We start from the raw sequence: 27576 nt of genomic DNA on the forward strand, positions 1-27576 counted from the left end.
AGTGAGAAATAGTTTGCTTTGATCTGTATCTTATAATAATATTAATTAAAATAATAGATATTTAAACACATTTGAGTACCCCATAACCATTCATATCATTGTAAATCAGTCTATGCAAGAAAAGAACAGCCTGAAACCTGCAGATCAAGAACCGATGGACATCATAAGTGTCACAAGTCACTTCTTGTAAAATAGGTTTGGTTCTAGATCTAGCCTATAAGTAAAGTCAGAATAGACACATAGCTTGTATAGTTTGACCTACAGTAAACTGAAGTAGCTAATTATTAATAGCAATTGATTTGATTCACTTAAGCATTACACAAACTAGTATATTACCGAAGATTTTAAACTCCATGATCGCCAATGTATAATTCGCACCCAATGACTGTAAAAAATATGGACGACGCGACAGCCCTTTTTCCCATTGAACGCCTTGAGGGCAAAACGCCTGCTTGACGGGCACAAACTGTCGCAAAAGACTGCTGAAATTGGAGCCAGACATGCGCAGAAGGATTGTCTGATGGAGCCAGAGGAGGAGCCGCGAAAATGAGCAGAGTCGAGCTTCCAATCAAACGCTTTATGTAAAATCAACTACGCCCCCCGAACTTCTCAGCATGCGTTTGCTGTCATATCAACACAAGTGGATGTAATAACGTTAACGAATATGAGGGTTTTATATATTCAATCGCGCCAGCTCCGGACCGCAGCGCATAACTTACTCGCGGCGTCGCGGGCTGATTCCGGCTCGCATGCGGCAGCGCCTGCTCGCTTGGCCACCGCATCTGGCTCGAGTGACTCGGGCTGGAATTGGGTAGTGAGTCCAGGCATCCGGAGTAGGTCCAGCAGAGGTAACATTAGTCAGTCTGAGCTCTAAGAGATAAGTCTCCGGCAGGCGAGAATCTAGCCGGAACTGTGTTTTGCTATCTGGGTGGCTAGGCGTGTATCAGCAAACTATTAAAGCCCGAAAAAAGCCCTGAACTTAGCGAATAAACAGTGTTCCACCAGGATCATGTATGTCAGAAACTATAGTTTACTGCTGAACTCATTTTGTCATGGTAAAATAACACAGAAATCGAATAATAACACTTCAGTCTACTTCAGTCTCCTACCGAAGCTCAGACGCCGCGCTTTGAGAAACTGTAAATCACAGCTGTCAATCACGATGACACGCCCAGCATTAAATTACTGCTAAAAACAAACTGTTTACAAAAATGAAGATCTGCACCTATTTCAGCACAATAACCAGTGCCTTAATCGACCAGAACCATCTTTCGGGACATTTTATTGCAAGTGTAATATTTTTTTTAATTTGGGCTCAAGTCTCCTTCATTAACACGGAGGAGGCGGGCTTTATGACTTGTACTGCAGCCAGCCCCCAGGGGGCGATCTAACGGCCGAAACCTTCACTCAAACGTAGGCTTGCGGCACACTTGTTCGCACCCTGGATAAAACCAAAAGAATATCACCCTTACTCCGTAGCACAAGAGGGCGGTAATGCACCAAACGGCGGGATGTAAACCGCCATCAAGAAAGACGCGGATTCTTTTGAAAGTGCCTTTTCTCACGCGATTTTTGTTTGTTTTTTTTAAACGTAGTTTCCTAGTTTTATACGTTTGTTAAATCGTTTTTTTAAAATGCGAGCTCTGTTAGTGTTTGAAGACATGCATTCACCCCATTAGGAAGATCAGAAATCTGTAAAGATAAGAGTTTGTTGAAGATTACAGTGAGAACAGGAGTGATCCAGAACCCTTCAGAATCAAACTTGAAGATTCTGAGAAACAAAGAGGTCAGTGTTTGTCATTCATTCCTTGTTAAATGCTGTAAAGTAATATAACTCAGTTTGAAGCATCCACACGTCTTAAGCAACTTTAAACACTCATTTACTGTATGTAAAGACTGACTCAAGGAAAAGTTGCTTGTTAGAAAAATACTTAATTAGCACTTTATTATTAAAAGTACAAATTTAAAATTCACAGATTGTGTAACTGGTGTCTTACTGTAGTGTTACGGTTTATTGTAGGGCTGCACAATATATTGTTTCAACATCAATATCACAAAGTGATCATGCGCTATAGATTGAGATAAAGTTGGTTTTATATTCATACATTCAGACTTTCTCCTTAATAACATAATTTCAGAAAAGTATTATTTGCAAACTATGAATAGGGAAATTGTATTAGTAGCCAAAGACTATCAAAGTACAACATTGTAGACAGCCAAAATATAGTGCTAATGTGGCTTTGAAGTCATATGTGCATGTGATTTTTAAACTGAATATTCAAAGTACCATGGCGAACAACATAGGGGCCATGTCACAAGTTGTCACTGAATGAATGTGTGAATTTAAAACTAGCTTTACCTTAATTTGCAATAGTCACATTGCAAGTATAAGTTAAGTAAGGTTGAGTCTGAATTATAATTAGCATTTTGCAAGTTTTTTTGAGGCCTGTGACTGTAAGCGTTCAGGCATAACAAATAGTACCTATTGTAACTTTTTTACTATTTGTAATTAATTTGATTGTATTTTTTATAAAAGAAGAGTATGCTGTATTATTTTACATTTGATTGTTCAATTAGTGTATACTTAAATACTGTTAGACTACTCGAAAAACAATTAAACACTGTTTATTTAATTTGTATGTTTTTCTTTTCTGAATGTATCTATGCTTGTAGATTGTTTATATTTTATGTACTCCTCAAATAAAAAGTTCTTCCCAAATTGATATTCAACTCATCTGGTGAAATAGTAATATCACAATATATATCGCAGGATAAAAAATATTGAAATGTTCGATTGTTCCAGTATTGTGCAGCCCTAGATTGTAGTAGTAGTTAGAGTGATTGTTTACGTTTTATATTTGATTTGATTGGTTACTTTGAATATTTGGTCTGATATCTCATGATTATAGGGCTGGGTGATATTGCAAAAAAAAATGTCATGATATCATGTTTCATATCATTCTGTATCGATAATTATTAAATATTTTTTTACAATACATTTAGGAATATTAGGATTTTAAAAATGTATCCACTTTATTTTTGTTCACCAACATTAATAAGGCAAAGAGTTGTACTAGTTAAAAACAAAAATATTTCAACAATATCTGATAATAAAACAAACAGAAGTGGTAAAGAGACTCTTAAACTTGATAAATAAAATGTTACAAAGTGTGTGCAATGAAAAAGCGTAAATACTGAACAATTAGGGCAAACTAAGGTGTAAATATAATGATACTGTACACCTAAAATTCTGTTAACAAAACAAATTATGATGACCATGAGCGCGTTGCTCCTATGTGTCGTCATGCAAGTAACAAGCCTCCATTGGAAATGACAAACTTGTGCTCTAAGCTTATTGACATTCCTTCTAATATGTACTCAGCAGACACATTTTAATAAAACTATAGCCTTCATACAAAAACTTCATACATATGTTAGGTTAATAAATACAGATATCGATTTTTAGCACCCAGCCCTATAATTATGACTTCAAAACAACATTAGCACTATTTTTCATAGCTATTGGCTAATAATATGATTTCCCTAATCAGAATGTGTAAAAAATACTTTTCTGAAATTATATTATTAGGGAGAAAGTCAGAATGCGAATATAAAACCAACTTTACCTCAACCTCAAGGGATCCAAGCCAGTAGGTTTTTTGTCATACCTTTACTTTTTTAAAAACTTGCCAAACCAATTTTAGTTTTGTCAAATGTCTTTCACAGTTTATTTATTTATTGCGTTAATGAAAAAGACTAAACATCTTTACTGTCAATTTAGATTTCAGTGATGAAATGAATGAAGAGGAGGAAAAACATCATATCCCCATACGAAAAAAGACTTGCAGATCATATTATAATTCATGGAGAAAAATCTTTCATAAATGAACAGTATGATAGGAGCTCTGCACTAAAGGATCACATGAAAATCCACATATGAGAAAAGTCGGATGCATCTGAAAAGTGTGGGAAAAGTTTATCATTCAAATCAAGTCCACATGAACATTCACAATGAAAAGAAGCCTCACAAATGTCTTCAATGTGAAAAGAGTTTATATTTTATAGAGCAGTTTAATTACCAGATAAAAGTACACTATGAAAAAAATGACAAACTTGCAGTCAATGTGGGATGATTTTTTCATTTTTTGGAAATCGTAAACCTCACATGAGAATTCATAGTGGAAAGAACACACCTGTGCACACCTATGATCAGTTTGGGAGACGTTTCAGAAGAAAACAATCTTAGTAAGCTCACACAATTTCCACACTGGAGAAAAGCCTTTACGCGTGTGAAAAGTGTGGGAAGAGTTTTATATTAAAAGCACAGTTTAATTATCACATGAAAAATCCCAGTGGAAAGAAGCAATAAATTTGTGACTGATGTGGGAAGAGTTTCTTGATTAAAGTAGATCTTAAAAATCGCATGAGCATTCAAAGCAAAGAGACGCCTAACGAATGTTTTCAATGTGGGAAGAGTTTTACATCCAAAGAATTTCTTAAGCGTCACTTGAGCATTCATACTGGAGAGAAGCCGTACACATGCAGGAAGAGTTTCTCACAAAAAGTACACCTTCCTTAGTATCAAATTTAATTTAATTTGAAATGACACTTGTTTGTTTATTTTCACTTGATATGTATTTGGGCCTTAACAATAAAGCATATATGATAAATATTTGTTTTTATTTGTTTTTCAGGGTTGTATTTGTTTTATGTTTATGATTATTCTCATTTAAAGGAAGTCTGTTGATTGAGACGAAAGCAGAAATTGATCGTCACTGAACTAACCCTAATGGATTTGCAAAGAGACAAATTGTGGTTGTTGCCCACATCTCTCATTTATTTATTTATTTGGCATTTGAAAAGAGAAAGACCATTAAAATTAAAAGTAATCTGTCCTCACTAAATAACATTTTTGCAGCTTGTTTTGCTCAGTTGGGTCTATGAGGTCAGTATGGGATATAATTAAAAGATGTCACTTAAAAGTAATAATAAAAGGCTTCCATATTCTTCACAAGCTTTCACTTTTCCTTGAATTACAGCCACCTAATAGTAAAAAGGTGAGTATAGTGGTTGCATTTTTCAAGCAGTTCTTTTATGATTTATTAAATTACAATGTTACTAAAACAAGCTTTTAATAATACTGTTGTATTAGGCTATATGTTATTTGCCAATTCAAAAATTATCTATACCAATCTAATGCACGAATGACCCATTTTATATTTGCGTGGGCCTAAACAAAACCGAAAGTGCTGAAGGCAAAAGATGAAACAAATTCAAATAAAAAGTAAGTAAACACATGTAGGCCATTTCTTAGTAGCTATGTGGACAAAATACTGACGAGTTCAGGAAAATAGTAATGACATACGTTAGTCAGCATTTAAAATTGGATCAAACTGTTTTTTCAAAAATGTTCTGAGAAAAGTGATTGTTTTAGGGAAAACTTCTAAAAGGTTTAGATACGCTTTAAATGTTGACTAATGTAGTGCAAATTTGATTTTAGTCAAAAAGTAAATAAAGATTAATAACATAATTACGTGGATGTTCCTCATGACTTCTTGGTAGCCTATCTTTTTTGGTTAAATTACGTATTGACGGGTTAATTGGCACTTTATTAAAAACCCCACTAATACAAATTCACGTCTCATTTTAATAAAACAAAGTTTAGTTAGACCTAAAACAGGAAGTCAGATCAATCGATTCAATTATATACGAATGTACAATAAAGATCGCAGAGCTAACAAATCTTGAAGGAGGGCACGTGCATTCCTGTAGGATTTAGAACGAGAGAAAGGGAAACCATTCTGCACTTCACTGTTGCTTCCGACCGTAGGACTATGGGCTAGCACTGTAAGTATTCGTTCTTTCAAAACGAGCTCTTTTCATTTTTTGGTATAGTTTTAATTAATGTGTTTATGAGATAACGATAATAGTTTTTTGCCTTTATTTTATGTTGCCGTTTTATAGATTATTTAACCACACCTTAATATTTTGTGACGATAAATGTACATTTACACTGTATGATTGCACTGCATGGTATTATTTTTTCCAGAACACGTTTGTACAGCTTGTTTGTTGTCAGCCCCACTTTCATCATTATATTTATGGTAAACAGTACAGTTTGTAATCTAATTGTCCTCGACACAGAATGTCTTCAACAATGACAGTTTAGCTGCAAAAATGTCAGAGGAACTAGAAATGGACTCCGCGCAGGAGTCTTCGAATCTCCAAAGGAAAAGGTAAGGCTATGATGTACTCTTCTGGTGATTTAAATTGTAAGAAACAAAACTGAACATGTCAGTAGCAAAGAAGCAACTCAGGAGACTTTTTTTCTTCTTTGGTTTATAAGAGTCTAAAAATCCGAGACTTAGAGTCCAGCGTCTACAAAGATAGAATTTTTTTTTTTTTTAAAGAGAATGTAGACCGTATGTATAAAAAGGTTTACATTTGTTGGTATGATTTATAAAAATCAACTACAATTTTACAAAAATAATGGTGCATAAAACATAGTGCAGTGCTATAAAGGTTTTCAATCAAATATTTATGAACAAAAACTAATAACCTTAGTTAAATCAATCGAAATATGCTTAATTTTATAGTTACTATGATTTTACTACAAATGTCACTGTAAAACTACATATAATTTTGTTTTTGTGGTTGTAATTCAAATGTCATAGTAAAACTTAATTTTGGTCTTACTACAAAAACCATAGTTTAACTGAAATAAAACAGTTGTTATTTTTTGTACAGCATGTCACCAAATTTGTTCCTGTTTCTGTTGGTATAGCTGAACCTTTCCTCCTAGGATTGAACAGTTTGCCTAATAAAATAATAGGCAGACATCCTAATGGTTTACTCAAGCAATATGGCTCATTGTAGTTACAAATGTGCAAATGTTCCCTACATATAAAGTGATCAAAAGTGAAACATCATTAAAAATCACACTTGTGTGTTGTGAGTGCAACATTATATCCAGTATAGTCAGCATTGCATCGTCTTTTAGTTTTGTTTTTTCTGAAAAGCCTGTGAGAAACTGTTAAAAAATGAAAATAAAGCAATTAAATGAACAGTGCTGACAGGACTGGAACTTATCCAGTTTTTCCAATCTTTGACCCCATTTTAATGATAATGTTTCAAAGTGACTCTCAAAGACATCAGAATACATTATCATAGGGGATTCACACTTCATTGGATGCAGCATGGCATTTTTTTTCTGATATACTCCCTGCCCCTTCACTACTTCTGACTATAAAAAATGAGTACATCTAATTTAGATCAATTTAGGTATAGAATCACAAGGAATGAGAATCAAAATAGTAATTTCAAACATGAAGACTTTTTAAACAGTTCCCAGAACAGCTGGTGGAAGTGCCTGCTTTTTGGTGTGATTACAGCACAGAAAAAGGGAACCATTTTAGTTCCAGAAGCACAATTTGAAGCAAGTAAGTTAGATCTTCCTTCAGAACATGGTCTAATCCAGCACAGAACTACTGTAGAGTAGAGTTTTGCATGCTTAAAAGCATGTTATTAGAAATGAATTTCTTAATTCACCACAACTTAAAGAGAAACTTCTCTCCATCTTGTAACACTAAACGTGATTATTACACAGTCAGCCATAGTCAATTACGCAAACTTACATTTATTTAAATCATTTGAACCTTAAATATCTTCCATTTAAATGGAAGTGGTTGCTGTTGTCATATATATATATATATATATATATATATATATATATATATATATATATATATATATATATATATATATATATATAGCTTAATATTTATTGTAACTAAAAAAAAAAGCACCTAGACTTTTTAAGATTAAAATAATTAGATTAGAGCTGTAGTAGCTAATTTCCATTGCTGCTGAATTAAACCTCTTTAGATGAGACTAGGAACCTGCTTTGTGTATTAATAAAGAAATCAGGCTCACACATGTCCTTCTGTGAGAAAACGCCATCACGAAACAGAAGGTTTTTCATGTGTTTTGTTACATTATTGATAGAATTTGTGTCCATAGTCATGATAAAAAGGACAAATATCATTCTAAGATCTTTCATCATCTCCTCTTATAGAGTATTTCTGAATTTGTCTTTAGTAAAAGATCACACTCACCTGTGCTCAGCTCTGTTTCTATGGCGAGTGACCATTCAAAAGGTGATGGACCAAACCTCAGTGAGAAACAACCATCACCTATCAGAAGGTATTTGTTTCTTATTGTTAATCATACATAAAAGTATTTGAATGCATGAAATATTTTGTTTCTCAAACGTCTTTTTAAAAATGAGTCCCAACTAGTTTGTCATGAAGTGATTAGTTCACTTGTCACCTAAAGAATTCACAGAGATCATAAAACCCAAGTCAACAAGACAGGCATAAGGAAACATTTTGTTAGGTGAAGTAGAAGGGAATAATTTTGAGCCAGTAGTTCATCAATGTTCAGTGTTTCTACATGTTGATTGAAGGCAGAGAAAGGAAAATGCCATTTTAGCTTTTAAAATTCATTAATGTGGACAATAATAGAAAAAAGTTTACACAGGAATCTTGGTGTGGTAAAATTTGGCAAAATTGTCTAATTTTAAAAATATATAAGCATATTTATTTGTGCTTCAATACATGCACAATATTGGGCAATAAAGGGTGGGAAGAGATCAGAGGTGGACACAGTGAAAGCACTGGCTAGTTACATTTTTTACAATCTTTTTATTTACTTCTGTCAAGTGTGTAAATTATTATTTATTCAGTTTTATATTAATTTCAGTAATATGTAAACGTTTAGATTAATTATGTACAAGACAATTTGTAAAGAACTATGTACTCACAAAAATGAGAATTATATGAAATGTGTATTTTATGTGTTTCATATGAGAGATTTGCTTTAGTTTTGTTTAGCAAACAAGTGGGTGTAATTTTTGTGTTTTTAAGCTCCTACACTCTCATAATCATTACACCTATATCCGTAAATTTGTCAGCATATTTGGTCTCATAATGTCTATTAAATTGTCATTATATCAAAGTACTCAAAACACAATAAAAGCACAGCTTCAATCATTGCATTTTCTTCCTAACTTGTTTCCGTGCAATGTCTTTTAATCCAAACATCTCTAAGAGTGGCTCACTTATGTTTTTTTTTGTTTTTGAGCTTGGCACCATTAAAATGTTGATACCATTTACTGCCATTACAAAGCTGAGAAGGTTATTTTTTGTGAGTTAATAAAAAATAAAAACAAAAACATTTACATATAGAATAGCTTGAGGGTGAGTATGGAATAATTCTTTTTCGTGTAGACTATTCTATTAACAAATCGCATTAAACGTGAACTATCTTTCATTGGACCATGACTTCATTTTGAGACATAATTGAAAGCAGCTTGATTTCAATTCAAGCTGGTTTTGAAGGTACAGTACAGTTTTGCATGCTTAAAAGTAAGTTATTAGAAATGAATTTCTAAATTCACTACAACTTAAAGAGAAACTTCTCTCCATCTTGTTATTACACAGTCAGCCATAGTCAATTATGCAAACTTACATTTATTTAAATCATTTGAACCTTAAATATCTTCCATTTGAATGGAAGTGGCTGTTGTCAAATTATATTTTTGTTCTACCTCTACTCTCTGTATAGAGAAAGATCTGACTCTGAGGTTTCTAGCGCTAATTCAGTAGAGAATGAGAAGTCAAAAGGGACCTACCAATTTATATATATATATATATATATATATATATATATATATATATATATATATATATATATATATATAGCTTAATATTTATTGTAACTATAAAAAGCACCTAGACTTTTCAAGATTAAAATAATTAGATTAGAGCTGTAGTAGCTAATTTCCATTGTTGCTGAATTAAACCTCTTTGGATGAGACTAGGAACCTGCTTTGTGTATTAATAAAGAAATCAGGCTCACACATGTCCTTCTGTGAGAAAACGTTATCACGAAACAGAAGGTTTTTCATGTGTTTTGTTACATTATTGATAGAATTTGTGTCCATAGTCATGATAAAAAGGACAAATATCATTCTAAGATCTTTCATCACCTCCTCTTATAGAGTATTTCTGAATTTGTCTTTAGTGAAAGATCACACTCCCCTGTGCTCAGCTCTGTTTCTATGGCGAGTGACCATTCAAAAGGTGATGGACCAAACCTCAGTGAGAAACAACCATCACCTATCAGAAGGTATTTGTTTCTTATTGTTAATCATACATAAAAGTATTTGAATGCATGAAATATTTTGTTTCTCAAACGTCTTTTTAAAAATGAGTCCCAACTAGTTTGTCATGAAGTGATTAGTTCACTTGTCACCTAAAGAATTCACAGAGATCATAAAACCCAAGTCAACAAGACAGGCATAAGGAAACATTTTGTTAGGTGAAGTAGAAGGGAATAATTTTGAGCCAGTAGTTCACCAATGTTCAGTGTTTCTACATGTTGATTGAAGGCAGAGGAAGGAAAATGCCATTTTAGCTTTTAATATCCATTAATGTGGACAATAATGGAAAAAGTTTACACAGGAATCTTGGTGTGGTAAAATTTGGCAAAATTGTCTAATTTTAAAAATATATAAGCATATTTATTTGTGCTTCAATACATGCACAATATTGGGCAATAAAGGGTGGGAAGAGAGCAAACATTATTTCATACCAATTAATTTATACCAAACCTTTAATCCTTTACCAATTTAAACATTGAGCTTCTGAGTTTAATATCCTGTGGCATCTGTTATTGTTTTTCCACCATTAGCTGTGCTTTCATGCTGGAAATAGATAGCATTGCTTTCACTTCAATTTCATTGGATTGATTTGCACTGAGCAGGACCTAAAAGTTCAAAATAGTTCAACCTTTGCCAATGTTTCTATTAATGCTGAATGTATGTTGTTTGAATTACTTGGAGTTATGGTTAGGAATAGAGCAGTGTGCTGGTGTTACTGCATTGTCTTAATAAGTTCCTGCATTGGGCTCACACATATAGTCAGTACCATGGCAGTCTTGATAAAGGCAGAGTTATACTTGTGCGTCAAGTAATTGCTATTATTCACAGCAAATGCCTTCCCCATAGCCACACATTTATACTTGTGCATTATGTTTTTGTTGCTCAGACAGTAACACTTTTGAATGTTCCAATGTTCCTGTGTATTGAGTTTCTTACGTGTTTAGAGTTTACACAGGAAATGAGTGAAATGCTAACTTACTGTAAAAGTAATTCAAATTTACAATTAATCAATGAGAAAAAAGGCAACGGTGTGTAACAATTTTAATTATAAAGTAAACACAAAACAGAATTATCTGTTTCAAGCTCCTACAGTACATAGGATTCAACAACTCTTAAACACTTGTGCCACTGGCATCAATTCACTACCAAGGATCTCGGCCCTGACCACATTCATCATTGCTGCCAAGCAGACCAATCACAGGTCTTGCACTACACTTCGACATGACGTGTAGTTACAATATTTGAGAAATGCACATCAGAGTTCACATCAGGCTATGGTAAAGGGTATGCGACTGTACAATGGAATGTGCCGGAGCTGCCACACGCATATAATGCAGAAGTATAAATCAAGCTGTGATGAGTTACTGGATTAAACCTCTGTGAGTGAGACTAGGAACCTGCTTTTGTTTTTCAATAATCTCTCACACATGTTCTTGAGTGAGAAAACACCATCGCAAAAGATTTTTTAATTTTTTAATGTGTTTTGTTACATTATTGATGAAATTTGTAACTACAGTCATGATAAGAAATACATAATATTCTAAGATGTTTTATAAGCTCCAGTTTTTTAATCTTGTCTATTTGTCTTTAGTGAAAGATCACGCTCACCTGTGCATAGCTCTGCATCTATGGCGAGTGACCATTCAAAAGGTGATGGACCAAACCTCAGTGAGAAACAACCATCATCTTTATCTACCACAAGGTATTTGTTTGTTGTTGTTGGTCAAACATAAGGTCAATATTGAAATACATAAAAATATTTTGTTTCTCAAACTTCCTTTAAAAAATGAGTCCCAACTAGTTTGTCATGAAGTAATTAGATCACTTATCACCTAAAGAATTCACAGAGATCATAATACTGAAGTCAACAAGACAAGCATCAGCACTCTTAAAACAACTGTGTTAAAAATAACACAACTTATTATTTCTTAACACATTTATGTGTCACCTATATGTAAGGTCAACACATTTTGTGTCATTTGTGTTACTCTTCTTAACACAGACAGTGTGTTAAATTATTTAACATACAAATGTATAATAAATCAAACAGTTTTGTCATAATTGTGCTTTATTTTCTACCACCTTAACAAGATGAATGCAGTTCAAAAAGCACATTTTAAATGCAGATACTGTATATTTAATAAAGAGCCAATATTGTGGTCTTTTGAAAATTACTTTCCATGCAGTTTGTAACACATCTCTAAGTGAATGAAAACATCCAGGTGAGGTTTAAATCTGAACCTTGTATGAAACTATTGATTCTAAAAAAGGAGCTGACTCGGAGTCTGAGAATTTACTATGCATTTGGATTTTTAGCCATTTTGTTGTGATGTCTGAACAAAACATTGCCCGCCCATTTGTTCAACAGACCCAGGAAAACTTAAACCCTCCTCAAACACTGTTGCAGATTTCAGGGGATGGGGCATCATGACATAAAAATGAGCAATCACTATGAGATGCCAAGACAGGAGTAAAGAAATTAACTGGCTACTGGGAAATTCACATATCGCATCTAAAACCATGTGGAAAACATGAGCTGTACTGCTTCCTTAACTAAACTTACTTCTGAGTTCACACCCCATGGCATAACTGGCCCTGAACTGGACCAGATCAAGATATAATATTTGGAACCAAAACTGAGCCAGAAGTAAACCATATTAAGACAAGTGTTTAACCATAAACCCCAAAACTGAGCCATACTTGAGCTCAATCCATGTGAACTAAACCTGCAGCCAAACTAAACCCATCCCAGAGTAAATCACAACAACTGTATTCTGAACAATAATAATTTTCACATTGCAAAAACAATGAACAATAAGGATACTGTAAATCTTTAACATTAGAACACATTGCATTTTTGCTCTTCAAATCGCAAGTTCTAAACAAGCAAGTCCTTTAACTGTTATTCTCCTAATGCTCCTTTTGCTTCTGTCTCTCTCTCATGCTGTCATCCTTATTTGAGGCCAGATATAGCCATCTTTTGATAATTGAGTCGATATCTGAGGCCTCAGATGTCAGAGGGTTTCATTTCACAGCCACTGAAACAGACACTTAAACAGTGTTTAAAATTAGCTTTTGTATCAACAGTGAATGTGGATATTAGGTTCTAGAGGACAATTACATTAAAACTCAACCAGGACCTTCTGCCAGACATGTTTTTTCAGCTATACGCAGACTGATTTGATGCAGATCAGTTTATTAATATGCTGGCACTATCTTCCTACTAAGTTCTAATATGGCTCCAGGAGAAAGTCAGTTTAAGTTGCTTTTCACAGAGCTTTGTGTAATTTAATAACCAAACATACTATTGCAGTGTTCTTTTAAATCTCTCCTGTAGTGCAATGCTCGGTTCAACACTCGTTGTTCATCAGCAAATAAGGACAGTATGTGAATTACAGTCATAGGTGTCATTATCAATTTTAACTGGTCTGTGCATGTATAGTTCAGTTTGAGTGTAACTATCAGTTACACTATCTCACAGTGTGTTTATTATACTGTAAATTGATATTAGAGAGATTTTTAAGAAATATGCTGTGTATTTTCAGTGGTGTGTTTAGAGACTAATTTGGTTAGCTCAGTTCAAACATGATAATTTTAGGTTATTCTGTCCTACTTTGTGGGAAATATTGAAAAAAAAAAATCTGTGTCTATATCTGTGCCCTCTTGGATGAGTTGTCGCTGTGCTCTTGGGGTAATTTTGGTTGACCAGCCACTCCTTAGAAGGTTGTTCACTGTTACATGTTTTTGCCATTTGCAGATTATGGCTCTCACTGTGGTTCACTGCAGTCCCAACGCTTTTGAAATATCTTTATAAACTTTTTCCAGACTAATGCTGATGTCAAGCTTTTGAGAATCTTTTGGTCTATTTCTCTTTGTCAGGCAGGCCCTATTTAAGTAATTTTCTGATTGCAAACAGGTGTGGCTGAAATAATATAGACCTTCATTTTAAAATTGTATGATGTTTTATTTGTGTTGTCTTTGACTAATATTTACATTTGTTTGATGATCTGAAACGGTTTTGATTTGAAATACTTTTTCACACCACTGTAGATATACACCAATATTGCAACTTGGCCCAAAAAACAAGCAAGCAAACAAACATACATAATATTCTCATTGGTTCAGCCAAATTACATGATCAAAATAAGCAGATTACAGCTTTAGTAGCTATTTAATGTTACTGTTACTGAATTTAACCTTTTTGAATGTTACTAAGGAGCCTGTTTTGCGTATCAGAAATAATACTCTCACGTGTGTTTCAGTGAAAAAACGTTTTTTCATGAGTTTTGTTACATTATTAATATAATTTGTGTTTATAGTCATGATGAGAAGGACAATATTCTCAATATTTTTCTAATAAGATGTTTCATAACATAACCCCTGTTATCATGCTTTTTCCTCTTGTCTGTTTGTCTTTAATGAAAGATCACACTCACCTGTGCTCAGCTCTGTTTCTATGGCGAGTGACCATTCAAAAGGTGATGGACCAAACCTCAGTGAGAAACAACCATCACCTATCAGAAGGTATTTGTTTCTTATTGTTAATCATACATAAAAGTATTTGAATGCATGAAATATTTTGTTTCTCAAACGTCTTTTCAAAAATGAGTTCCAACTAGTTTGTCATGAAGTGATTAGTTCACTTGTCACCTAAAGAATTCACAGAGATCATAAAACCCAAGTCAACAAGACAGGTATGAAGAAACTCTAAAGAATTGTTTTGATTGAGTGAGAAGGAGGGAATAACTTTTAGTCAGTAATGGACCCTTCACTAAGCCCCGCCCTCCTTAGTTACTGTTGCTACGCCTGTCAAGCTTTCGTATCTGCCGTGTCAGACATTGCCAGGGATATAATGTCATTTTTGGCAAACAGGTGAAATATCAGAGAAAGCCAGACAAAAAGGACTGCAGTATGCATCACAGGTGTATATTCACAGCATAATAGGCAACCGATTAGAGAATAATTCAATAAAAATTGAAGCTAGCTTAGCCTAGCCACCTCATACGCTAACCATTCAACATCTTAGCTCATGCTCAGCAGGAGAGGTGAAATTTAAAAATAATGTAATAATAACTACTGAAACCGTGATTTCTCTACTTTCAGCCAAAAGCTTGAAAGACTGTTGTTGTGCAATGAAATATACCGTTAATAACCAATGAGGAAACATGCATGAGTGTTTTTACATAGCTCATTCATAGAAAGAGCAGCCAGAAAGGGGAAATTGATGGATTTGTCCCAAATATTAGCATCATTGACCCATAACAATGTACAGTAAGCTACCTATAACTGTCAGTATGTTGTGTGCTCTTTATAAATGATTGAAAAACAGCTGCTGGTGAAGTATATTGAGCACAAGTGCTCAGTTTGTGATCATATCTCGGTTTTGTTTTGTTGATTTGTAATTTTAAATATTCATAACTTGAAACAGATGGAAATATGAAGTTCAGTAAAGTTAGCAACAGATTCGCAGATTTGTATTTACCAGATCAATAACTCACGTCATTATGACCTATTCGCTTTTAGTATGACTAACGTTACTATGGCGAAGGCTTAAACGAAGCATTACTCACAATATCGAGCGAAAACAACATAACCAGCTTTGTGTGTTTGTAGGAGACACAGTTTATATCTGTTTAGAGTAAGAGTTTTTGCCGTCTGTCTATCACTGAATGTGTCAGGAATATCAAAACAAAAGCAACTTAACGCCGCTTCTTTAGCACCCCTCACACAGCTTGATCCACGCTGGCATTTGTCCTCTTGGGTTTTGGGTTTTGAAAAGGGAAACAATTCCACCGTCCCGTCCAAACTTTTAAGGAGACCGGGTATCAGATTTGCACAATCCATATGCACTTGCTTGAAAGCTTGACAGAGCCCCTGTGCGTAGCTACAGTTGCTATCCACGATTGGTGGGTGGCGGTTTTTGAGTGTGGCTTAGCGAAGGGTCAATTGACCACTGTTTAGTGTTCGTAAATGTTTTTAGTATGCAGGGGAAGGAAACTAACATTTTTAGAGTCTAATGTCTATAAATGGGGGACATCAGTGAGAAAAGTTCACACTGAGAACTTTTGGTCTGGTAAAATCTTTGTAAACTGACTGTAGAATTCCAAAATAAATCATATTTATTTGTGCTGTATTCATTCATTCCTTTTTCTTCAGCTTAGTCCCTTATTTAGCATGGGTCGCAAAAGCAGAATGAACCACCAACTATTCCGGCATATGTTTTACGCAGCGGATGCCCTTTTAGCCACAACCCAGTACTAGGAAACACCCATACACTCTCACATTCACACACACATACACTACGGCCAAATTTGTTTACTCAATTCCCCTTTAGCGCATGTCTTTGGACTGTGGGGTAAATCGAAAACCCTGAAGGAAACCCACACAAACACGGAAAGAACATGTAAACTCCACACAGAAATGCCACCTTGCCCAGCCAGGACTTGAATCAGTGCTCTAACTAGTGCTAATCACTGAGCCACTGTGCCACCCTTATTTGTGCCTCAGTGCATGCATAATAATGGATATTTAAGGGTGGGAGGAGATCATAGTCTATAGTTTTCTCAGAGCTGGGCACACTGAAAGCACTGGCTAGTTACATTGAATCTCTAACCAAATAACAATGTATGTTTAAAGGTGGGCTTACCTTAAAGAGGCGTACATCTTTTTAACACTAGAACTACAGAGGCGGTCATTTTGTTAAAAATAAAACACATATTTATAATTCCCTGAATTTTATTAGGTATGTTTATATTTCCTTTTAATATTATATTGTTAGCATTACAAAACCTAAACAAGCTATGAGTATTAATGCCTTTAACTACAATAGCAGCCAAAATGAAAAATGCATTTCAGTGTCTGCTACATTTCCGTAGAATTGGCATCTATAGTCATGATGAGGACAAATATTCTTATAAAAATTTGTTTTATAACCTTCTGTTATAGATTTTTTTTTCCTCTTGTCTATTTGTCTTTAGTGAAAGATCACGCTCACCTGTGCATAGCTCTGCATCTATGGCGAGTGACCATTCAAAAGGCGATGGACCAAACCTCAGTGAGAAAAAAACATCAACTACCAAAAGGTATCAATACATATCTTTTTTTAATTTAAAATATTTTGTTTCTCAAACATCCTTTCAAAAATGAGTACCAACTAGTTTGTCATGAAGTGATTAGTTCACTTGTCACCTAAAGAATTGACAGAGATCATAATACTAAAGTCAACAAGACAAGCATCAGGAAACTCTGAAGAAAGGTTTTAATGGGCAGAAGAGCAGGAAATAACTTTGGAATCTGTATTTAACTAATGTTCAGTGTTTGTAAACATTTCTAGAATGTTTAAGAGAAACAACATTTGTAGGAGTCACATTGACTGTGGTGTTAAAGTTTTGTAAATTGAATTGTGTCTGTATTACATTACGTTTTGATACACTACTGATAGAATTGGCATCTACAGTCATGATGAGAAGGACAATATTCTTCTAATAAGATGTTTCATAGCCTCCTGTTATAGATTTTTTTTTCTTCTTGTCTATTTGTCTTTAGTGAAAGATCACGCTCACCTGTGCATAGCTCTGCATCTATGGCGAGTGACCATTCAAAAGGTGATGGACCAAACCTCAGTGAGAAAAAAACATCAACTCCCAAAAGGTATTTGTTTTTTATTGTTAGTTGTTACAACTCTTGATGATAGTTTAAAGAATTTTAAAGAGGTAACATTGAGTTGACATTTCTAAAAAAAGACAGCTAGGGAATATAGGTGGCAAGGGAAGAAGAAAAAAACAACAACGTTTTTTAGCACTGCAAAGATTTATTGCTCCCAAGTTGGTTATTTACAAATGTTTACTAAAAGATTAAGTTCAATCAATTTTAAAAGAAAAAGAATGAAATGAAAAAATAATTGAACTTAAGGTTATATTTAAATAATAAAAATAAAAAAAACAAACCCACAAACGAACTTTATCCACAATGTTGGAATATTAAATCAATTCCATGTGCATCAATAAAAAAGGTCAGGAGAGGGTTTTCATTAATGTCAGAAATCTTAGAAATTTATTGGACACAAATAATAATTCGATTTACAGAATTCTAGTATCCCCAATGCAATAAAACAATAATATTTAGGAGGTTCACAACTATTTTCATTTCCTGACTCCAACTTTTATAGGCAGCTGATATTAACAGTTGCAGTTTAGTAGAATTCGTCACTTGTTAATCATTCTCCAGTCGTCTGACGTCCGCAACGATACATAAATCCTCTTTTTTTATGAATTCTCTGCTTAACATTAAAAGCATAAGACTTCTCATCTGCACATATTCTGTGTTCAGTTTCACCCCATCTCTGCTTACAGGAAGTTTAGCTGTAGAGCTAAAGTTTATTTAAGACTTTCAAGCGCTTGCATTTCTATCAGCTTCATCTACTTCTGCAAAAGTGCTTCATTAGTATGCAAAGCATATCACACTTAAGAGAAGAAGTTTAGGTAATAAATCACCTATAAGCAGTACAAATACAATTGTTTAATAAAAGGAAAAAGAGACAAAAATAATAAAAAAAATACATTCCTTTTCCCCAACACCAACCTCTAAATAAAGAGTACAGAAATAAAAACACAGTCAAGAAAAAGTAATTTTCAGCGCAAAGCATCCTGGACTACCCTAACAAAAAAAGTTACAAATTTAGCGCACATCACTCAATTAATGTGTCTAAATTTAAGGAGCATTAGGATGAGCGGGTTAGTTTTTAGAACAATAACATGTTGTTTTTACATAGTTTAAAACAACTGGAGAAAGTGTGTCTCAACAAACGGTGTCTCAACAAATGTACTTACAACCCAGCCTAAAGCAAATCTTTCACACGGCACTTAATTAATTGAATTTAAGTCACTACATTTCTCATTAAAAAGCAACAGCCTAAAATTATTTAGCAGACAAGGACAAATAGGCCTATTGCCTAGTTTAGATGGGAAAAGAGTGGCTTTTTTTTCAAGGAATTAAATTTTTAACAATGAAAAACTGAATAGAATATTTTATTTTGTTTATGGATTCTGCTGTGGTCATTCATTCATTCATTTTCTTTTTGGCTTAGTGCCTTTATTAATCTGGGGTCGCCACAGTGGAATGAACCGTCAACTTATCTAGTCTGTTTTACACAGCAGATGCCCTACCAGCCACAACCCATCTCTGGCAAACATCCGCACACACTCATTCACACTCATACACTACAGACAATTTAGCCTACTCAATTCACCTGTACCACATGTCTTTGGAATGTGGCGGAAACCGGAGCACCCGGAGGAAACCCACAAGAATGCAGGGTTTCTTTTTTAAAATAGAGAACATATAAACTTCACACAAAAACGCCAACCGACCCAGCCGAGGTTCCAAACAGTGACCTTCTTGCTGTGACTACCCACTACCCACTGCATTGCCCCTGTTGTGTTTAATGATTTATTAAATGTACAAATGAAAAAAGTGAAATTAAAATTTAAGCCATTTAACTGGTCTCATTAATCATTAAAATGTCTCACAGGAAAACGATTTGTGTTGATCAGTATACTTTTACTTCTGTTGCGCATCTTGGATATGAGAAATATAATCTGCTTTGATGAGGAGTGCAGCCTAAATATTCGCCATGTGGATGTCATCATGCAGCATATGTTCACGTCTGCATGCAGCAAGATGCAATCAATTTAGATCACACGTTAATAAAACGAACTGCTTAATGTTAGCCTACTCTGAACAAGCAACGTTAATTTGACAGTTATGAATAAGTTTGATGCACCAAACATAGTGGTCATGGCATCTAATTGCAAACATAATTACTTAATGTTTTCCTCAGTGTGTTAAAATAGCATTGTGATTATATGCATGGGTGTGCCTCTATGATATATAAGTCTACCTCTCTTTTTCTTTCTGTATTGGATGTGCATGTAAAATTAAGAGAAAGCAGCCCCGTCTATCAAACAGAATGTCAAATCAAGCAGCTGCAGAGAGAAAGTAAGCATGTTGAGGCAGAGAAAGAGAGAGCAGCAGCACTGAGGCACAGCAAGAGTGAAAGTAGACACACAGAAGCATAAAGTTACTTTTGGGTGTGAGTGTAGGTGCCTCTGTGATAGGCCGGTCATGTGAAAAATAGGCTGTCAACTTTTCCATTCCTGGAACGTTTGCACCCTTGACATTACATTATTTTTGTTTTTCTATTTATTTATTAATTTGCTGGAAATTATTAAATCCATGGCCGAAAGCAGATTGTGCAGATTAGTATATATCCTAATAGCAGATTATGTATATAACTGTCTCTTTGAACTTTAATATTCACATTCGCATTCACGCACATTTTTACATCTGGATATAACCCACAGTCTTTTTTGTTCATTTATTCCTTTGCTGAAAAGTAGAGCTGAATTTAGAAATTGCTTTGAAACAAATCTTTGAGCTTAATAAATTTACAAAATTAAATATGGAATATATACAGAATCAAGGTTGCATGTTCAAAACTGCTAAAAATGGCAGTTTTTATGTATAACCTATAACTGTCTTTTTGCACATCTTTTTGCACTTTAATATTTACAGATACACTTTGCATCTACATTTGATTAATTTGCCTATGATCTTTCACACAAAATCCTTGTTATACTCTACCTTAGTGTTCACTACGGTGACGAATTCCTTAACAGAAATAATCCAGACTGAATTTGTTAATTTAAATTTTTTTTTTGAGGGCAGGAAAAGACACAATCCTCTCTTTTTCTTTCTGTATTGGATGTGCATGTAAAATTGAGAGAAAGCAGCCCCAAACAGAAAGTCAAATCAAGCAGCTGCAGAGAGAAAGTAAGCATGTTGAGGCAGAGAAAGAGAGAGCAGCAGCACTGAGGCACAGCAAAAGGGAAAGTAGACACACAGAACCATAAAGTTACATTTGAGCAGATAAAAAAACAGATATAGAAATGTTCACACTATGATAGTCACTGTAATTTCAGTACACAAACCTAGAAATAACATTGGTCATACTTAAGTGTATGTATATAATAATAATTTCAATGCATAAAATATTTGTTTTTCAAACAAGTCCCAACTGGTTTGTCATGAAGTGATTAGTTCACTTGTCACCTAAAGAATTCACAGAGATCATGTAACCTAAGTCAACAAGACAGGCATCAAGAAACTCTGAAGAAACATTTTGATAGGTGTTGAAGGACAGCATAACTGTGAGTTAGTAGTTCACTTATGTTCCGGGTTTGTACATGTTTATTGAATACTGAAAAAGGAAAATTGCATTTATTGATGCTACATTGATTCTTGATGTGGTGTTAATAATTATTTTTTTGTGTATATATTGTTTATAAATTCTGATTTATTTGTGCTGCGATAAAGCACAATTTCTCTCTCTCTCTCTCTCTCTCTCTCTCTCTCTCTCTCTCTCTATATATATATATATATATATATATATATATATATATATATATTTAAAGAGACACTAAAAAAAACTTGATTAGTGAAAGATCACATTTACATTTTTAGCTATTTTTCTGTAAAGAGAGACTGCTCAGCTAAACCTTTTGCCCTTTTTCTAATTTCTGTTAATAGAGAGTTAAACTCACGAGTATGCTTTATAAAGACAGACCATCTTGAACCCAAGATATTCTATGTGTTTTTAAAAATTTTTTACAATTGTGTATAGTTTTTTTTTTATCTGTTAATTATTTTAATGTTTATATAAGGGGTGGCCAGCCCTGTTCCTAGAGAGCCACCTTCCTTCAGATTTCAGTTGCAACCCATATCAAACACACCTGCCTGTAATTATCTTGTGGTGTTCAGGTCCTACTTAATTGGTTCAGGTGTGTTTGATATGGGTAGCAACTGAAATCTGCAGGAAGGTGGCTCTCCAGGAACAGGGTTGGCCACCCCTGGTATATATTCATGTATTGTGTGATTTATACCAAAGACAATTTTCCACAATGTAGTTTGTAAAGTACACACTTTAAACTGAAACCATTAGTGTATAATATTTGGAAGAATTTTGATAGATAATAAATGAACAGCCATACTGCTTTTACCATTAACACTGGAACATACCTTTAATTGTGACTGGAATAACACCTGTATGATGTTTTTTTCTTCTTTTTTCTATGTCATCAGTGTAAAATCAGGTTCATACATGTCTATCTCTGTAAAGAGTGACCAATCAAAAGGTGATGTACCATGGTTGATTAAGGGAACAACATGGAACAAAAGGTACTTGGTTTCTTAAATCTTGTATTTATCCAATGGTTGTTTCCAAATTACTTTTGAACAAGGTAAACGTTGATAGATTATCTGGTATGTTATTTGTACTCAATTTAACTAAATGCTGTTAGAACAACCCAGCTCAAACTGCTCATCAGAAAGTTCATAAAATATAAATCTGACTATTGCAGCTCCATCTTATAATCAGCACTAGTGACACAACAACAAATTTTAATGCTATAGAATCACTAAAATCACTCCCATGGTGACACACTCATAGAGGCCTTGATCTGTCGACAAAACTACCTCCAAAACCAGGAGACAAACTGGGGACCCCTGTCAGAGACAATGATCACCAGAAGACCATGAATACGTAACATGTGATCAATCACCACTTACACTGTCTTTATGGCTGAGGAAAGTTTAGGAAGGGGGATGAAATGGGCCGCCTTAGTAAAATGGTCCACCACCGTGAGAATGACAGTTTTGCCTTTAGATTCTGTGAGGCCAGTGACAAAATCAAGGGCCAAGTGTGACCAGGGGCAGGAAGGGATAGGTAGGGGAAGAAGCAGACCAACTGGAGGCGCATTAGAAGTCTTGTGCTCTGTGCAATCCAGACAGGCTGCCACAAATTGACTGACATCCCTAGCCATTGATGGCCACCAGAATCGTTGGTGAATGACAGTCGACGATTTCCAAACTCCTGAATGACAGGCTAGCCTGGACGATTGCCCCCACTGGATAACTTTTGAGCAAAGTTTCACTGGAACAAACAGACAACCTGCTGGGACCCTCCCTGGTACCAAGCCCCTCAGTTTGGCCTACTTTACCTATTTCTTAATCTCCCAGGAGAGGGATGCCACCACTATCTCTTTAGGTATAATGGTATCCATAGATCCCTTCTTTACTGGGACCTCACACAGACGGCAGAGGGCATCAGGCTTGATATATTTGATCCCAGGCATGAAAGACGAGAGCCCAGCAAGCCTGTTGAGGGGTCAACTTTCTGGCAGAATAGCTATATTCAAGCTTTTTGTGATCTGTCCAGACCAGGAAGGGTTAAGCTGCTCCTTTTAACCAGCGATGCCACTCCCCCAGAACCAGCCTGACTGCCAACAACTCACAATTACCTACGTCATTATTCCATTCCGAGGGACTAAGGTTGTTAGAAAAGACTGAACAGGGGTGCATTGAGATAGAACCGCATGTACCCCGACATCAAAGGTGTCCACCTCAACAATGTGTTGTTAAAAGTGCCGCAACCTGACCAAAATTCCTGATGAATTGCCAGCAAAAGTTGTCAAACCTCAGTGAACTGCTGCAGAGCTTTACAAGAGTTGGGGGTTGGCCACTCAGCAACAACCATTACCTTACAAGGGTTCGCCTGCATCTCTCTTGCTGAATTGATAAATCCGAGGAACTGAACCATCTGGGTGTGAAAAACGCACTTTTCTGCCTTGACATAAAGCTTGTTTTCCAGCAACTATTGTATCACCTGGCAAACATGTTGAGTATGTATCTGCAAGGATGGGAAAAATCAAGATATCATCGAGATACACAAAGAAAAAGTGATTAACCATGTCTCTTTACACATCATTAACCAGGCCCTGGAAGACAGCTGGGGTGTTGGACAGACCGAATGGTAGGACCCAGTACTCAAAGTGTCCCATAGGGGTTTTGAAGGCTGTCTTCCCCTCATCCCCCTCATGTATGTGGATAAGGTGGTAGCCATTCCTGAGGTCAAGTGTGGTAAAGACCTTGGGAAGGCAAGGAAATGGCCGTAGTCGTGGTCATAGATGTGCCAGCTGGTCAGCTGCTTCTTGACACTGAGCAGATTGGTCAGACAGTCTCACCATTTCTTGCCAAAGGTCCTCAAATGAGGCAAAACAGGGAGCATGAGATGTTCCTCAGTCCTGAGCCTTGCCAGTGAGGAGTGTCAGAACAAATGTCACTTTAGACTCCTCAAATGCATACGTACGTGGTTGTAAGGTAAAGACCACTGAGTTTAGTGATAGGAAAGCTCTACAGGAATTGGAATCTCCATGGTAGGGTGGCGGGTTATTGCAACGGGGCTCCCGTTCATGATGAAGGTGCGGGAGAGCAGGAACCCCCTGGACTGCATAATGCTGTAGGTCTTGTACAAGTGTGGTCAACTCAGCTACTTGATTGGCCAAAAACTCCAACTCCCTTGTAGTGTTGGTCAACATAGCTTCATGCAGGCCTAATAGCAGGCCCTGCTGGGTAACCATAGTTCTGACGTTCTGAACCGTCTGACAGTTTTGACAGTCTGAGAAAAAACTTCAAAAGTGAAATGGAACAAAATAATTTGAGAACTCTCCTGGCACTGATATGGTTTTCAGAAAAAAAAACAGAAAATCACAGAGGAAAATTAACAAAAAGCTCTCGGTATTAAGTACACTGCACAATAGTCCTAAAAATGAAACAGCCAGGGATTAAACTGTAAGAAAAAAAAATCCTTACGATCTTTTTCCAGCAAAGGGCACACTACGGCATGGCCTCATGGGGGATGCGAAGGAGGGGTGAGCAAGAAAATAGAATTCTGGCAATTGAGCTTAGCCAGAGGGCTCCAGGTGGTAGAATGGCAGAGCCTGAGAACAGGGAAAGATGAGCCAAGGCAAAACGCACACAAATATCATGAGCTAGGTACAGGATGGTGGCAAAACGAGACAAGGCCAGATCAGACAATACAAGGTAACTAGACAAGACAGGAAACTGGAAGAAAACTGACAGACTATAAGAAGGGTATACATAGGGCAAGAGAATAATCAAATACTGGTGAGGAGAATCAAATCAAAGGGTTAATGAGAGAGAAGGTGCCTTAATTGGTTCTTTTTTTTAAAACACTGTTCTACTAGAATAGTATTGTCAGAACTAAATACATTTTGAATTATGTCTGTTATATTTGTTTTGGAAGAAAAGTTTTAGAACTTGTTCTTTATATTGGCTCTCAAGCTTTGGCTTTGTACAATTCCCACAGGGAGCCATGAATAATGGAAAAACAGTCATGCAACCAAACATCGATGTGCCCTCAATCTATCTATGTTACTTGACATTCATTATACTTTCAAAAGGAGTGAGATTTAAGAACTGTCTGTAACACATTGTTTTCAATAATTTTTTGTGTCATTAGAGAAAGATCAGGCTCACGGATACCCTGCTCTGTTTCTGTGAAGAGTGACCATTCAAAAGGTGATGGACCAAATTTAAGTGAGAAAGTGCCATCACCTTCTAAAAGGTATTTTATGTATTTATAGGGAAGTTAACTTATCTTCTAACTGTGTTGTATGAGATGGAAGGAAATGACAATCAGTATTTTATTTATTTTTATCGCTGTTTTTGAATTTAGTGTTACAGCAGGTTCACGTGTTTCCAGTATTGTTTCTATGAAGAGTGACCATTCAAAAGGTGATGGACCAAACCTGAGTGAAGAAACATCATCAACTGTCAAGAGGTATTTCTAATGTTTTTTTTTTTTTTTTAATCTGCATTTATGAACCTCTCTCCTGTACTAATGAACTAAATATCAGTTAGTTTGAAATTGCATGTCAAATTTCTTGTCTTTTTATGTGTTGTTTAGTAACAAAGAACGGATGACTACAGTAAACATTGGCGCAGAAGCAAAACGGTGGGAAAAACTAAAAGCACAGAAGGGAATGAAGAGTGATGAAGAACTGGCAGCGTTTCTTCTCAACAAGTATGGAAGACAATTTATCACAGTTTCCTTCCTTTTCTGAAGTGTATAGATAATAATATAATATTATAATAAATTCAGATGTCCACTGGGGACACAACATTTTTCAGTCCGTTTTCAAATGTGTTTTTTATATTATTAGTATAAAAAGTTAATACTACAATGCATTGAGAATAAAAAAAATAAGTGTTACTACACAATAATGCACCCACATAATTTGAATGGAGTGGATTTGACTGCACAAACCTGCATACTTAATCCCCTTTATTTTGCTCCAGGGTTCAATCTGAGAAATCAGACGCAGACTTAAAAAATCTTCGCTACCGCAAGGATTTCAGAGAAAATCTCCATAGGATCTTTATGGTAAGCAAACATATATAATGTTATCTTTAATATATATATATATATATATATATATATATATATATATATATATATATATATATATATATATATATATATATACATATGTGTGTGCGTTTGTAAATATTTGGACATAGACACAATTGACCGTTCGCTAAGCCCCGCCCTTCTTAGTTACTGTTGCTACGCCTGTCAAGCTTTCGCGCCATTCATAGAAATTTCCATTCATAGAAAGAACAGCCAGAAAGGGGAAACGGATTGATTTGTACCCGGTATTAGCATCATTGACCCAAAACGAGGTACATTACCTATAACAGTGAGTATGGGGTGTGCTATTTATAAATTAAGGACAAACAGCTGCTGGTGAAGTATATTGATCGCAAGTACTCAGTTTGTGATCATATCTTAGTTTTGTTCTGTTGATTTGTAATTTCAAATATTCGTAGCTTGAAACAGATGGAAATATGAAGTTCAGTAAAGTTAGCAACAAATTCGCAGATATGTATTTTCCGTACCATCCCATCCAAACTTTAAGGATATCGGGTATCAGATTTGCACAATCCATATGCACTGGCTCGAAAGCTTGACAGAGCCCCTGCACGTAGCTACAGTTGCTAAGTCACGATTGGTGGGTGGCGTTTTTTGGGTGTGGCTTAGCGAAGAGTCAATTCCAACATTTTTGGCTCTATACACCAACACAAGGCATTTGAAATAAAACAAATCAGATGAACGCTGTAGGAATTACTATAGTTTGCATTTGTGCCTGCCATGCGGAAATGCTATGTGGAAACTTTCACTATGGGCATTTAGTCAGAATCCAATCAACTAAAAGAGTATATAAATGAGCCAATAAAATGCCAATGTGTTGGCATCATCAACATGCACAGCTGGTGCTACTTACAATCAATTTGGAATATAAGTGCAGTGTGTGCCAAGCTGTGGCATCCTTTTCTAGCTGAAGAGCCTTTCACTCCCAACAGCTAAGAAGTAATCATTGTGGTGAAGGAACATAACATTTCTGTTCTCTCCCTTGGGGAAGCACTCCCTTTTGGCA

General features: G+C 35.3%; 2 protein-coding genes across 2 annotated transcripts in view; one reads left to right on the forward strand and one right to left on the reverse strand.

Annotated features, from left to right (window-relative positions):
* The window catches only part of LOC147838394 (uncharacterized), a 900722-nt gene that overhangs the window by 222477 nt on the left and 650669 nt on the right, over positions 1-27576 (reverse strand). The gene's annotated exons all lie outside the window — the stretch shown is intronic.
* rnh1 (ribonuclease/angiogenin inhibitor 1) overlaps positions 1509-27576 on the forward strand; it is a 71526-nt gene continuing 45458 nt past the window's right edge. The window contains exons 1-14 of the mRNA XM_087303307.1: positions 1509-1786; positions 3782-5057; positions 6145-6236; positions 8098-8202; positions 10084-10188; positions 11814-11924; positions 14648-14746; positions 17200-17304; positions 17768-17872; positions 22361-22456; positions 25599-25703; positions 25815-25919; positions 26046-26162; positions 26438-26522. Of these exons, the coding sequence (XP_087159433.1) occupies positions 4941-5057; positions 6145-6236; positions 8098-8202; positions 10084-10188; positions 11814-11924; positions 14648-14746; positions 17200-17304; positions 17768-17872; positions 22361-22456; positions 25599-25703; positions 25815-25919; positions 26046-26162; positions 26438-26522 (1347 nt within the window). The 5' untranslated portion in view covers positions 1509-1786; positions 3782-4940. The remainder of the gene's footprint in view (positions 1787-3781; positions 5058-6144; positions 6237-8097; positions 8203-10083; positions 10189-11813; positions 11925-14647; positions 14747-17199; positions 17305-17767; positions 17873-22360; positions 22457-25598; positions 25704-25814; positions 25920-26045; positions 26163-26437; positions 26523-27576) is intronic.

This window comes from Danio rerio, chromosome 22 (genome assembly GCF_052040795.2).
Source record: "Danio rerio strain M-AB ecotype USA chromosome 22, GRCz13ab, whole genome shotgun sequence".
Taxonomy (NCBI): Eukaryota; Metazoa; Chordata; class Actinopteri; order Cypriniformes; family Danionidae; genus Danio; species Danio rerio.